Genomic DNA, 15,610 nt, shown 5'->3' on the forward strand with positions numbered 1-15,610 from the left:
CGCCAGATCTTTAACGCAAAGACCACCGCAGCTAACTCGAGATCATGTGTTGGATAATTCTCCTCATGCGGTCTAAGTTGTCTAGATGCATATGCCACTGCTCTCTCATCTTGCATTAGAACACAACCAAGACCCTTATGAAAGGCATCAGTATACACATCATAGGGCTTTTGAGGATCCGAAATCACTAACACTGGAGCTGTTGTTAACCTTTCTTTCAACTCAAGAAAAGCTGTCTCGCACTTATCATCCCAGATAAATGGCCTATCCTTCCTTGTGAGTCTAGCCAAAGGTATAGAAATCTGAGAGAAACCTTTGATAAAACGCCGGTAGTAACCTGCTAATCCCAGAAAACTACGGATCTCAGTTATCGATTTTGGTCTCTCCCATTGCATGACTGCTTCAACCTTATATGGATCAACTACAATACCATTTGCCGACACGATATGTCCCAAGAACCTAACCTCTCTCATCCAAAACTCGCACTTACTGAGCTTGGCATATAGCTTATGATCTCGCAGAAACCTTAGGACAGTCCTCAAGTGTCTGGCATGCTGCTCCTCATCTTTAGAGTAGATCAGTATATCGTCAATAAAAACTACCACAAACTGATCCAAGAAAGGTCGAAAAATACGGTTCATATAGTCCATGAAAACCGCAGGTGCATTAGTCAGCCCGAATGGCATAACCAAAAACTTGTAATGACCATATCGAGTCCTGAAAGCAGTCTTTGCCACATCCTTCTCACTAACCCTCAGCTGATGGTACCCTGAACGTAAATCAATCTTAGAGAAAATCATGGCACCAACTAACTGATCTAAGAGATCATCGATGCGAGGCAGTGGGTACTTGTTCTTCACCGTAACCTTATTCAACTGCTTGTAATCGATACACAATCTTAAACTACCATCCTTCTTCTTCACAAATAAGACAGGAGATCCCCAAGGAGAAACACTAGGTCTAATAAATCCCTTATCTAACAGCTCCTCAAGTTGCTTCTTCAACTCAGCTAACTCTGAAGGAGCCATTCTATAGGGAGCCTTTGAAATTGGCTGAGTCCCCGTTACCAGGTCAATCGAGAATTCAACCTCACGTTCTGGAGGTAATCCTGATACATCCTCAAAAAACACCTCTGGGAACTCCCTAACAACCTCAATTTCATCCACTATACCTGTCTCAGACCCTTGGGTAGCGAGCACTACCACGTAAGCCTCACAACCCTGCTCAATCAACCTTTCAACTTGCAAAGAAGAAAGAAAACAAGAATGACCAGGGTATTCCTTGATCACCTTCGGTACTTCTACCAAAGTCACTGTCTTAGCCACACAATCTAAGACAGCACCATAAGCTGTCAACCAATCCATACCAATAATTAAATCAATCCCTTGCATAGGTAATTTGATCATATTCACCCAAGTCAATCGCCCATTAAAAGTCATCTTACTCCTACACACCACACTGGATCGACCAATCAAACCAGAAGTAAAGGAAACTTCTATATCATGGGGCAACTGGTCAACAGGCATAGCCATTTTATCTAAGCACTCAGCAGAAATAAAAGAATGCGTCGCACCACAATCAAACAAAGCTTCTAAATCGAGGCCACAGATAGAAACCATACCAGTGATTAGATTCGATGACTTTCTAGCCTTCTCCTGAGATACTGTATACACTCTACCAGGAATCACGTTCCTCCGGTCCGAGCTCTCATATAAATCAGGGCAGTCACAGATCAAATGGCCTAACTTTCCACACTTGTAGCAAGCAAAGCAGCGACCAAAATGAACCCTACCACATCTATTGCAAGGTGACCTCGCTGTGCTTAGAATTGGGGCTTGACTGGTCTGTGAAGAACATGCTGGAGCATTCCCAGAGAAACGAGAACCCCCAGATCTCATATTACCACCCCGATTACCTTAAAATCTTGAACCCCTATTTAAATTTCAATTACCCGAAGCAGAAGAAGACCCGGTTCTAAAGGAGCCACTAGAAAAAGAACCAGAGCTAAAACCCATTCTCTTGGATACACCACCAGTAGGAGCCAACCCAAAAGAAAATCGACCTCGTGTATCCCTACTCCGGCTACTCTCTGTGTCTCAGCCTCGACGAGCGACAATCCTCAGACGATTGCACATCTTATCATATATCGCCTCGCCTAACAAAGATAGCTGTTGGCAGTATTCTGGCCTCATCTTTTCTAATAACCTCTTTTCTTTCCACTTGCTATCATTAGAAGCCTTCAGATATGTTGAGAACTTAGACAGCTGATTGAATTTTCTCATAAAAGTCTCCTCGTCTAAGTTCCCCTGCTGAAATGCATGAAACTCTGCCTCTTTCTCATCTCTGAAAGCTGGTGGAAAGTAAAAATCATAAAATCTTTCTTTAAATTCAGCCCAAGACATAGATCTTCTATCTGTGGGCTTAACAGAATCCCACCAATGCTTGGCTTCACCAACAAGCTGCATCGTAGCTAAGATAACCCTCTGCTCAGATGTACACCTCACAACAGTAAATAATTGCTCCATCCGATCCAACCACTCCTCAGCTTTCCCATCAAGCATACTACCATCATATGTGGTCGGATTAGAGCGAGAGAATTCCTTCCAAGGTTCGAATATGTCATCCTCTCGATTATTAACAACTGGTGCATGAGCTCCCATAGTACTAGAAGATCCCTGCCCAGCACTTAAGTCAACATGCTGATCTGGAACAGTATGACTTCTAAGATTTTACTGTATATCCACCATAACTTCAAGCAGCCTAGCCATGACTGCATCTGTCCCCTGTGGTGGTGGTGGAGGTGGAGGCGAAGGAGGTAGAGGTGGTGGTTGTTCCTCATTCCTCGATCTACCCCTTCCCCTTCGAGCCATATTAGAATTGAAAGGTATACGGCCACAAGCGTACGGACCTTTCTCCCCTCCTAAAGGAACAAGCCAGAGAAAGAAAAACAATATTAGTCTAGGTTAGTGGTAAAAGAGAAAGAGCATAAAAGTAATGTATTTAAGGTGCCAAGTAGGAAAAAGGAATCATAAACCTAAAACTGATACCACATATAGAGCCGGTAATTCTAGCGATCGAGCTTATTTGGGTTGTGCTAGGCTTATTCGAATCGAGCTTAAAGTGTCTTACCTTTTTAAAAAACTTATATAGTTAAGCACAGCTCTTACTTTTTCAGGCAAATTCAGGCTAACCCATCAGGCTTAACCTAAATTACCAACTCTAGTGAAAGTTATTCATAGCAAATACATGATCTTAACCCAATCCTCAACATTCAAAAGAAGAAGAGCTCTTTTCTTTTGTGGAGGAGAATTTATGAAATGTGAAACAAATTTAAAGCAAGAGTGGGGAAGAAGATTGGAAATGGGAAAAATATTTTCTTTTGGTTTGACAATTAGTCAAAAATACATATTCCTCTAATTGATCTTGTAATGGGTTTGGAAGGTTTCATTGATAAGAATACCATGGTTTCTAAGTACGTAAGGGATAATAGGAAGTGGGATAGAGAGAAACTTCATGGATGGTTTAACATGCATATTATAGACTGTCTGACTCAAGTGTAACTACTCCTTGAAGAGAAGGGAGAGGATAAATACTTTTGAAAACTATCTTTTAATGGTTCCTTCACCATTAACTATGCCTATGCATTTCTTCTTATTATTACACACCGACAAGCCGATAGAGTTTGGAAGCTCCTTTGGTGATGTGGCTTTTCACACATTGAAGAGCACACACTATGGACCTTTGAGCTAGGAGGGGTATTCAAAGTAATGATAGTTTCCTAGCGGGATGTAATACTAAGGAAGACTCAATGCACCTACTCCATGATTGTATTAATGCCATAAATAGGTGGAAGTCTTTAATTAGAGAAAACAAATTGGAGATCTTTTGCTCCTTTTAAGGGACAAAATAGGTAGAGATGAATTTGAAGACTAAACTAGGAAAGGAATTTACAAAGAAAATCTCTTGGGTAATCCTATTTGGTTATATTTGTTGGGACATTTATGTTAATTGATGTAATATTGCTTTTGGGTCAAGGGATGGGGAATCACTCAAGATGGTTTTTCTAGTTTATTTAGCGCTTGCATGGATAGGGAGCTAATGAATGATTTCCCCCTTTTGGCCCCAATAATCTTATACAAGAATAGGTTAGTAGAGGAGAAGATGAATTCTTCAAACTTTAAGTGGATGGATAAGCAAAATGTGATGGCATTAGCGGTTGTGAAGGCACTATCTGAGATTGGAACAATAATTGAATATGTGGATTTAGAGCAAAATTAGTCAATATTCTTCCTGCTATGGTTGAGCTTGTTAGCATTATATAGGGTTTGAATATTTTCTGGGAGAAGAGGTTTTCCAAAATGAAAATCTTTTCTGATTGTTGAGGCCATTAACCTTCTTTTAAAAAGTTGTGATGTTAATTATCCTTTAAAGGACATTGTTGAGCAAGGCCATTCTCTCCTTCTTAGGGAGGGACATTTTCATTTTCTTCATGTTTCTAGGAATTGTAACAGGGGAGCTCTCTTTTTAGCTAGATATTCCCATACTATGAAAGAAAATGTTTGCCTCTTTAATCTCCTTCAACTGATGTGGGGGAGGAAGATGATTAAAGAATATAGGTTGTTTTTGTTTTTTGCTATCTTTTGTTCCTTGTTTCGTTTTGAGTAATATTACAAACATTTATTCCTTAAAAAAAAACAAGAAGAAGACGTAGCCTCATGATTTAATGTACTCTCTATATTTTAAATTATAAAACACTTTTATACAAAATTCAACATGGTGATAAACCTCATTAAATACACTTAGTAATTTTATTTTTTATAAATAAAAATAAAAACTATCAAAATACCCTTCATTTAATTAGACTAAATCTACAATTAATTAGTATTGCATATAGAAAGAACTGATAATATTGAAATAAGTCTATTTAATGAAACCTTAATTTTTTTAAAGTGTCTTATATTTTATGACATTGAATCTCCTTCAAAAATATTTTATAATTTAGGACGAAGGAAGTATCATGTATAATTAGTTGAATTGAGTCATTGTATACATGTTTCAATTTCAAATTATATATGATATTCAATTTTAAATTTAATCTCAGTTGTAAGGAGTAAATGTGTTATAGTTTTGCTTAAAATTTGGATGTTGAATATAGAATTTGAGATAAGTTTTAAAAAAATAAAATACCAAAAGATAAAAATTCTAACAATTCAGGCTTTCGAGTTGATTTATTATTTCAAATTGTTGGTACAGAGGTTCTTTATTTATTACTTTTGTGTATTTGGGCTTTTTCATATCAACCTAAATAAAACTCGATCTGCCCAACTCTGGCTTTTTTATTTTATTTTTTATGTTAAAAAAAAACTCGGTTTGTCCAAATTGCCAAACTCTTGGCACTAGGCATATGAAATTAAGAAATATTTTATACCAATTAGACATGCTTGAGATATTTTCTTGTTGGTTAAAAAATAGACATGTTTTTATACATTACGTTCGTTTCAAATATTTTAAATTAAGGCAAACACAACTAAGAAAAACAATTAGGTAGTTATAATTTTGAATTATTTTAACTTTACCCTTCTTTGGTAATAATTAATTATTGTTACAGAGGAGGCAAATAATTTTTAGAGTAAAATATAATGAACTCTCTTCCACTTTGTTAAATTTACGAAGACATTCTCACTGTTTTTAAAGCCTACAGTTTAATCTAATTTTTAATATTGTCAGAAATATTTTATTTTAGATAATATCTATGAGTAGATAAGGATATTATGGTTCAACATATGTGATTTATTCTTTATTTGAATGAAAAGAAAAGTTAAGATGAATGAAAATGGAAGGAGAAAAAAATAAAGAAAAGAAAAAATTAAAAAAAATGTTATTATTTATTCGTTTGGATAGACAGCAGAAAATAAGAGAAAGAATAATAAACAAGTATTATAAAGACTATAATGTCCTTATAATTGGTTGTAACTAAATTAAAATATATCATGTTTCATACAATTATGGTTGTAAAAATAAATTGAAAGCAGAAATTATATCCAAATAAACATAATCAAATTAATTTAAAATTAAATTAGTTGTTAAAAGTGAATTTTAAAATTATTACATTTTAAAATAGAATAATTTAATTAAAATGTTATTCTTACCTTTAAGTATTCAAATGTGGGCACTTTATTTAATGTAAAAATATATATATTATATATTAGTTTAAACACCTTATTTTTAATATTTTGACACTTGTTTTCTTGTTAATAGCGCAACTTTCTAGATCATACTCTCTCCGTTTAAAAATATAAGGTATTTTTTAAAGAGTTGGATGTTTAAAAATGTAAGGCATTTTTAATTTTTTGAGATATAATCATTACCTTTTTTTCAAAAATGCCCCTATTGATGAATGACTTTATATTTATTGTAGGGCGTTTTATAGAGATAAATATGAAAATATAAGATTAATTTGAAAGTAGATAACTATTTTATTGAGAATAAGATTTAATTAAAAATGCTTTATAATTTTAAATGGAGGGAGTATGTCTTTTCTAGTTTTAGCTTTTTTGTCCTAGACTCACTGTTCTTCTAAGGTATTATAACTATGGGAAAATTACATTCAAGGATTGCTGGAGGAATCTATTTACAAACAAGGACCAAATAATTATGAAATTAAACTGCAATATCAATAGACCAAAATGTAATAAATTTTTAATGTGAAAAAATAAAATTGCCCCTCAATTTTTTTTAAAAAAATCCTCAACCACCAACCACTGGAGCTTTGACACCAATCACTAAACCAGCAAGGGAGGCAGACTACTTTTTTTAAGGTGGCCAAGGTGGGATTTGAGCCCACATTCTCTTGGCTACTAAAAAAATTATTAGCCACTAGGCTAACAAATTTTTTCAATTATATAATGCAAGATTTTATAGATATATATAACTATGTTAATTTTTCATGCCAACATTTATTAGAAGCTCAATGGTTACTTGTCATTTTACAATTCGCTACTTGTTAAACTACTAATGAGACTTGTTAAAAAATTTGATACACACTGATTTTTATCAATACTTACTTGTTTTTATTACTAGAAATGATAAATTTCCATTAACAATTTAACAAGTAACCGTTTGTAAAATGACAACACTCATTACTAGCTTTGAAAATTTCTCTTAATAACTTGACAAGAAAATTTTAGCAAAATAATAAGTTCTTATGAGCTTTTAACTTATAAAATTTTAGTAATAAAAATAAGTAAACATTTATAAAAACCATTCCACATTAAATTTCTTTAACAAGTCCCCATTGATGATTTAACAAGTGATCATTTGGGAAATGACAAGCCCCATTATGTTTAAAATTTGCTTTCACTTTTCATGTCAACACTTATCAAGAGTTTAATGGTTACTTGTCATTTTATAAATGGCTATTTGTTAAATTAAGTAATGGGACTTGTCATGATAAATTAAGTAACAATGACAAGCCCCATTACTTAATTTATTGTGCTAAAATTTTACATGTCAAAAGTTCGTAGGAACTTATTATTTTGCTAAAATTTTCTTATCAAATTTTATAGAGAAATTTTCAAAGCTAGTAATAGGATTTGTTATTTTACAATTAGTCACTTGTTAAATTATCAACGGAGATTTGTCAAATAAAATTAATGTGGAGTGGTTTTTTTAAATGTTTACTTATTTTTATTATTAATATTTTACATGTTAAAAGCTCATAGAAACTTATTATTTTGCCAAAATTTTCTTGTTAAATTATTAAGAGAAAATTTTAAAACTAGTAATAGGGCTTGTCATTTTGCAAATGATCACTTGTTAAATTATAAATGGGGAGTTGTCAAAGAAATTTAATATGAAATAATTTTTTTTAATGTTTACTTATTTTTATTTCTAATATTTTACATATTAAAAACTCATAGAAACTTATTATTTTACTAAAATTTTCTTGTTAAGTTATTAAGAAAAATTTTTAAAACTAGTAATGGGACTTGTCATTTTACAAATGGTTACTTGTTAAATTTTTAATGAAAACTTGTTATTCCTGATAATAAAAACAAGTAAGCATTTATAAAAATCAGTATATATTAAAATTTTTTAGCAAGTCCCATTAGTAGTTTAATAAGAAGTCATTTGTAAAATGACAAGTAACTATTGAACTTCTGATAAATGTTGATATGAAAAGTGAAAACAAAATTAAGTATATATATAACTTTGCATTATATAATTAAAAGGATTTGTTAGCCTAGTAGTTAACAATCTTTTTAACGGCCAAGAGGATATGGGTTCAAACCCCACCTTGGCCACCTTAAAAAAAAAAATAATTTGCCTCCCTCGCTAGTTCGGTGATTGACGTCGGAGCTCTGATAGTGATCCAACTACTATTGTTAGAGTTCAAATGGCTTATTCGGCGGGGTGGTCTGGCCACTGGCGGTTGGTGGCTGAGGAGCTTTTAAAAAAAATTGAAAGGCAATTTTGTCTTTTGACATGAAAAATTAATTACATTTTGATTCCTTAGTATCACTGCATAATTTCAAAATTATTTAATACTTATCTATAAATAGATTTCTCTAGTAGTTTTTGACTGTAAATTTCCTTATAATTATTTCATCACATTTCTTATTTTGATCTTAAGTTTGTCTTATATTGCTATCTTTTTTAGTTCTTTTTAGCACCGAATCTAGTCCAGTCTTTCCCATATGTTCCAAGAGGAGTAGAGGACAACAATTAACATTTAAACGAGATCCGTGAAGAAAAATATATAGAAGTGAAATCGAACCTATTGGAAGAATAGCGTTGGCAATTTAGGCTTGGAAGAATAGAACTGATAATTTGAGCCAAATCTAATGGACTAGCCTGAAAAACTTAGGACCAAGTTTTAAAAAAATAATTTTTTATCATTCCAGCCTATTCAGGAGGGTCTATTTGGGAAAATTCAGGCGGCTTGGCCCGTATACTTAGAATATAAAAAATAAATTTTAAAAAAATAAAATATAATAAATATTAATTAATTTTTTAAGTTTTATGTCCTTTTATACTAAAATATCATATATTTGAGTGCATTACTATAGTTATTTTTTAAAAAAAAAAATATTTATATTTTCATATTTTTATTATTTTTAATCAATAAAATATCTCAAAATAATATTTAAAATAAATTTTAGGAATGATTTTTATATTTTAAGATTCAATTTTTTTAAAATTTTTTTTAGTCCTATACATCATTAGCATATCCAAAAAATATATTTTATATTTTTTTTATAAAAATAGATAATTAATTTTAAATTAAAAATAATTTTAAAAATAAAATTTGGGCATGTATGAATTTTTGACTCTACTAGTAGATAAAAATTATTAATAAATTAAAGTAAATACCCCTTATATGTAGGGTTAAACAATATAAAAAGTTAAAGAAAAAATAATTACAAAAATAATATTTTATTCATGATTAAATGATTTTTTTATATAATATAATAATGGGTATTTTTTCATATTTTTAAAAATAAAAATTATAATTTATTTAAAAGTTATTAAAAATTTTGAACTAATCGGGGCAATAATTTTAAATCAATAGTCTAACCATAATTAAATTGAGATTAACTTAATCATAATTTAAATAGTATAATAAAATTAAAATGTATAAAATATTTATATATGACTATAATAAGAGCAATATTTAAATAACTAAGATATTAATTTATAAGTAAAGAAAACATTTATGAATAAATTATACATAATATAATAAAACAGTAACAAAACTACTTAAATACAAAATTGATAAGTTATTATTTTTTATTTTATTCTTTTAAAGTTAAAATAATGTTTTATACTTAACAAAATTATTTACAAATTAAAATTCATTTAAAAAATAAAAAAATTATTTTTAAAATTTTTGGATAGTTGGGCTAACCAAAATAAACCTGAAAGTGTTAGGAATGAACTTGGTTATATAATCTTTTTTAAAAAAATAAGATATTTTAAGACTAATTTGAATAAGTCCAACCTATTTAAATTACCGACTCTATGAAGAATAATGCAACAAAGAACACACCAGAGAAGAAAAAGGCTGCTGCCTGTGTCAAAATGGCAAAATGAAAATATAGATAACATATAAGAGAGAAGAGGGAGTGAGAGCAAATGGTGGGAATTTTTATTTTTTTCAAAACCTCACCACAAAACTTGAAAAGAAAATATAGTGAGTTTTATTTTTTTTTTGTCTCTCTTACTTTTTTTCTTCTCTCACTTTTCTCTCCTCATTCAAATGAGAAAAGATTTATTTTTTCTCCTATTTTCCTGCTTTCCTCTCATATTTTTCTCTCTATCTAAACATAGCATTACTAATTAATTAATAGTTAGATGAATGAAAATAAAATTTTAAAAATAGAAAAGATGTTTTGCATTTTATAACTATTGATTCTAGGGACATTTTAAGTATAAATTAGTTATAAATTGTGGAAGATTTTTATAATATAGTTTCTAAGATTTACCGCTAATTAGCTTTCAAGATTTATAAAACTTCTTAAAATTATAATTGATTTGCAACTTATATTCTAATTTTATAATTAAGATTTTATAATTAACAAGTTACAACTACAATATATTACTATTGGAAAAGGATATTTTTATCTATTTATATTTTTCCTTAGTGTTTCTATAATTATATGTTTTTCACAAATTTGTAGTCTTTCAGTTTATATATGATTTCACTTTTCAGCCCTTCTATTTCATTCTCTCATTAATTTTTTTTAAGACATAGGTTGAAAAATTAATTTTTTTAATCACTTACATTATTTATTTAATTAATCATTGAAATTATTTTGGAAAACAAGAAAGAGCATGAGAAACTTTATTATTATTTATTGAACGACATGGACATGGCTCATCCACCAACAAATTACAAGTAGTAGTGATATGAAAAAATGATATTGGAGCATCCTAAATAAAACCTCTCTCAACAAAATCCGAAAACGTAAAACTAATCTCTCAGGAATCAAATTATGAATGAATGAATAATTGGTTAGTTTGGTTTAGAGAAGAAGTTGTTGACAGATGGCATAATCTCAGGACGCCTGTTGCGGAGAAACTTCCTTAGTCCATGTTCCTTATACTTCTCACCCTCTGCGAAGTTCTCGAGCACTCCTGCTGCTCTATTCTCTTTTAGTACCCTGACCATAACATAACCAAATCACCTCTCATTTCACAACACTTTTAAATTTGACTGTATCATCATCAATAATCAATAACTATTAAAGTTCTAATAAGCCCTAATTTGGATTGAGACACAATTAGACATTAAATACGAACACCTTTTCTAATATATTGATTTTCATACAACCAATTTTTCTTTCTTTCTTACCATTTTCATTGGAATTTTTATCCCATACATTCAAGTTGTCCTTTCAATGTTGTTTACAAATGGAGGAAACTTCGTAGGCCATAACAAATAGTAGCATTTTATTTTTCCTAACAGACACAAGTTGAATTTACCAAGAGAACTAATTAAAGATTTAATTATGTTTACATGTTTTTCTCTAGTATCAAAATGGTCATTTCATTAGTGCATAAGAAACTCATGATAAGGACGAAAAAGGAAACTCATGCGTCTATTAACCAACGCTATCAACTTGTTCATGTATCTTCAGCACAAAACTAAGCTGGAGTTTAGTGTATTAGAAAGGCCATGAATGCTTTCCACAGTGACAATTTTGGTTGCGCAAAAGTATTTGAAGAGAGTACATTGAGAAACTTATTACTGAAGGATTAACATCAGAGGGACTTTTCACGAATCAAATTGATACATTCACATTATATCTGGACTAAATAGAAAAAAGAACTTATCATTAACTATATTAATTTACTGATTTATATATAAAACAGCCTTGGCTGATGCAGCTATTGTGCAGAGGAAACAATTTAATCTGAAATAAGAATAACAAAGCACAAGATATGCAAAACAGTCATCAATATATGTACCTGACTTCAGGATTGGTAGTGATGTTCCTGATAAGTTGCATGCCGCAGATCCCAACGGCCACACTAACTGAAGCAAAAAGAGGGTAAACCTATTCGCAATACAAGAAACAGGACGCATTCAGAAAATCATCACGTTTTATGCCAAGCATTTCGTGCTTAATCTTGCGACTACAATTCTTCCTGACATTGGCTTCTTAAAGACACGAAACACAAAATAGAATCAAGGATCTTCTCCGAGATTTACAAGCTTGATGAGAAAAAACGAATCATTACTCCTAAGAAATTAACCGATGAGTTTTACGATTTAAACAAGAAAAAAGAGAAGAATCTCCGGAGCTATGACTACAAAGTTACGATTCGGATCAGGCGATGCAGCAAGTAGAATAGCTGGAATCGAATTCGGATTTTCAATCATTTTCTCGGGAACCAAACAGGATGAACATTGATGAAAACGATCGAATAATTAGGGACAAGGGAAAAGAAGGGAAGAAGTACCTCGGGCTTCAACCATCTGGAAGCAGCCATTTGTAACTAGAAGAGAATAAAAAAACAGGAGATGCGAGAAAAGAGAAAAAACGCAGAAGGTATAACTTGCCTCCTCCAAGAAACTTGAAAGGAAGCAAGAAGGAGAAGAATGAGCTAGGATGAAATTGATGATCAACGGAGTCGAGTTTATATACGTAAACGGCTCGCCAATGTAACGGAGTTCCATGCAATTTCCGTGAAAATAGAAAACGGTGTGTTCTAAAATGGTTGGTATTGCACCAGTTCTTTCTTTCTTTTTTGGGTTTGACCAATTTTATCATTAACTATTTTCTTAATTCTTGACCACTCGTTCTCGCCACTTCTTCATTTTGGCTTTGTAAGACATAAATAGATTATATTCTAAACTTAAAATTAGTGCGTCATCATTAATAGACATGATTGATAAAATACATGTCTTTATTATAACTAGACTGAATCTCATATGTTACATGAGTTTGATGTAAAATGATAATCTTTAAAGGACAATAATTGATGTCTTGTTTCTGTACAAAATACACACAATTACACACGCTTCACTTAGAGTTTGAAAACATGAGCCAACTCGAATCATATAAATTAGCTTATATGAGTTGAGAAAAATGTGAGTTATATTGGATTTAATCTATTTTTATATAGATTGAAAAAATCTCAATTCAATCATTGAGGATTGGCAGATTAAATAGACCAACCTATCAACCCATTTATTTTTTTTCATGAATTTAAGGGGAAAACATACCTAAATGATGAGTTCTAGTTTGACATTCATTCAAAATTAATTAAGATACACCAAAATATTAATATATAATGTTTGAATAAAATATATGAATTAATTCAACCTAAAATTTTTCCTCTTTTCCTTTTTTAATTTTTTTAAAAATAATATGGGTTATATAGGCTAACTCTAACCTATCATGATTAACTTATGGTTTGAGGGTTATATGGTCCACACCAATCAATTTTTTTCAACCCAATATGACCTTTATGATTGATTATTTGGACCAATTCATATAACCTGACTTATATTTTTGGCTCTAGCTGCACTAGTTATTGGAGGAGAATGAAAGAAATCCTAAAGAAGAAAAAAAATTCACATTGCCACATGAGTAATAACATTTCTTTTGGAAGAAAGTAAAATGTTCAGTTTAGGAAGAAATTTCATTTTAAGGCTTTATCATTGAATGAATGTTAACTTTATCTTATTCTCATCTCATTCAGTTAAGGAACAATAGATTTACTGATTTCTAATAGAGGAAGCAATTTTTTCCCAAACCATTTGTCTTAATTTCATAATGCACATTTAATTAACTATCTCTCTGGAATTAGAGAAGTAGTTAAGTTATTAATTTTGTTTATGTTTTCTCTTATAGTTAATGGGTTTAAATAGAGATAATATTGACAAATTTAATTAAAATCTCATCAAATACATTATATTAAGGACAACAAAAACATTGTAAAAGGTGCCTTATGATAAGGAATAGAAGAAGTACATTTTTATATTTTAATATTTTGAGAAAATATAGATTTTGATCCTTAAGTTTTTCTCCATTATTGATACGGCCTTGAATTTTGATTTAAATAATTTAATCTTTATAATTTTTAACCTAAAGTAACTTGGTCCTTATTTTAGTCAATGCGACTCATTCTCTATAAATTTTTAACTCAATAAACTATTAGAATTGAGTTGTATTAAGTTAAAATTTAAGGACTAAATATATAATTAAAAAATTAAGGATTAAAGATTATATCATCTCTAATATTTTATACACATGTTTTTTTTTTTTGAGAAAAATACTTTATAAACATGTGAAGTAGTATTTGGCAACAATTTTCTGGGTTCTTATTGAGGATCAACTAATTCCGAACATGTTGATGCATCAATTTCTTTAATGTTTCAGTGGTCGTTTCATGTTCATGGTGTCCAAGTTTCATTAACTATCAATTTGACCGCTGATAAATGTGACGAATTCAACCAACTGATTTATAGGTTCTTTTTGCCCCCATTGCATGTGCTCTGTTGTCCGTAAGTAACTTCTATGATTCTAAAATCTCCATCAGGTCACTATTTATAAAATATTAATTATATCTGAACTTCAGGGCCTAAAACCTAAATAGGTCTACTTAAATTTTTTTAATTAATATGACTACCTGACTAGATTAAATTCGAGTATAGTTAGGTTGAACTGAAAGTAACTCTTACAAAAATATTTTCTGTATTTATAAGAACTCAAATTCTAAACCTTAGGCCTCATTTGGTTCATAGGAAATAGGATTAGGAAAAGGAAACAAAAAAGGAGTTTTCCTTTACTTGCTTGACATGAAACTTGATTCGTGGGAAACTATTTTCAAGGAAGAAGCCAAAATTTGGGTTCCTAAGGCAGAGCTCTTGGAACCCAAATATTAGGACTATTGTGTCCTTATTAAAACATCACAATTCTAAATATGCCTTTCTAAACTAAACCCAATCCTTCAACCATTTTTCACATTGCACTCTGGGCTAAGAGGGAAGTTGCAAAGCAGATGCCGGCATGATGGAGTGAAGATCTAGGCAAGGTGTGAGGTGGACATTGTTGTGATAGAGGTTTGAAGACATGTTCAAGCCATGCAATGAACGTTTAGAGTGATAACGATGAAGAAGATGAAAAGTTAGGTGAATTGCGATTCAATTGCGATGAGATTGAAGGTTCAACTTCATCTTAAACTTCAATTCAGATTGCAAATTTAAAGACGAGCAATGAGGGCATATTGTGATTCAGATCAAAGGTTCAAAAGTCACAACAACCCACAATGGAAGGTTTGAAGATTTTGTAGTTCATGCTCCATCGATTTTGCTTTTTTATATTTTTAACTTGCATCAATCTGATGTGCATTGCAGATCTGATGTTTAGGGGGTTATTCTTGTTCATGAGTTTTAGATCTATTTATTGTATTGGCTCTTTGCACTTTAGATTTTTTTTTTTTTGTGGATAACTTGAATTTTTGGGTTGAGTTTTGGTAAATTTTAGCCATGGAAGAACAAGGTGGAAGAATGAGGAGGTGAAGAAGATGAGGGCATTGTTGACTTTCTATATTTTAAGACATAAATCAAATAAAAATAATATGATGATTCCATGTATAT

At 30.9% G+C, this 15,610-nt stretch overlaps 1 protein-coding gene across 1 annotated transcript; it reads right to left on the reverse strand.

The window, feature by feature from the left end:
• Window positions 1-10,834: 10,834 nt before the first annotated feature.
• Window positions 10,835-12,583, reverse strand: LOC129292131 (uncharacterized). The gene is made up of 3 exons (XM_054929654.1): window positions 12,466-12,583; window positions 11,971-12,059; window positions 10,835-11,162 (listed from the first exon to the last, which is right to left on the reverse strand). The coding sequence occupies exons 1-3, from the start codon at window positions 12,493-12,495 to the stop codon at window positions 11,015-11,017; spliced, it is 267 nt and encodes an 88-aa protein (XP_054785629.1). The 5' UTR covers window positions 12,496-12,583; the 3' UTR covers window positions 10,835-11,014.
• Window positions 12,584-15,610: the final 3,027 nt, after the last annotated feature.

Source organism: Prosopis cineraria, unplaced genomic scaffold (assembly GCF_029017545.1).
Source record: "Prosopis cineraria cultivar Desert tree isolate PC_DT_omini unplaced genomic scaffold, ASM2901754v1 PC14, whole genome shotgun sequence".
Classification (NCBI taxonomy): Eukaryota; Viridiplantae; Streptophyta; class Magnoliopsida; order Fabales; family Fabaceae; genus Prosopis; species Prosopis cineraria.

What these genes read in the sequence shown, in the direction of transcription:
- LOC129292131 (XM_054929654.1), bottom strand. Translation starts at nt 12,495, where the DNA reads ATGGCTGCTTCCAGATGGTTGAAGCCCGAG. An exon ending in CCAGATGGTTGAAGCCCGAG is followed by an intron (nt 12,060 to 12,465) that starts GTACTTCTTCCC and finishes TATTGCGAATAG; the next exon opens with GTTTACCCTCTTTTTGCTTC. An exon ending in ACTACCAATCCTGAAGTCAG is followed by an intron (nt 11,163 to 11,970) that starts GTACATATATTG and finishes TGTTATGGTCAG; the next exon opens with GGTACTAAAAGAGAATAGAG.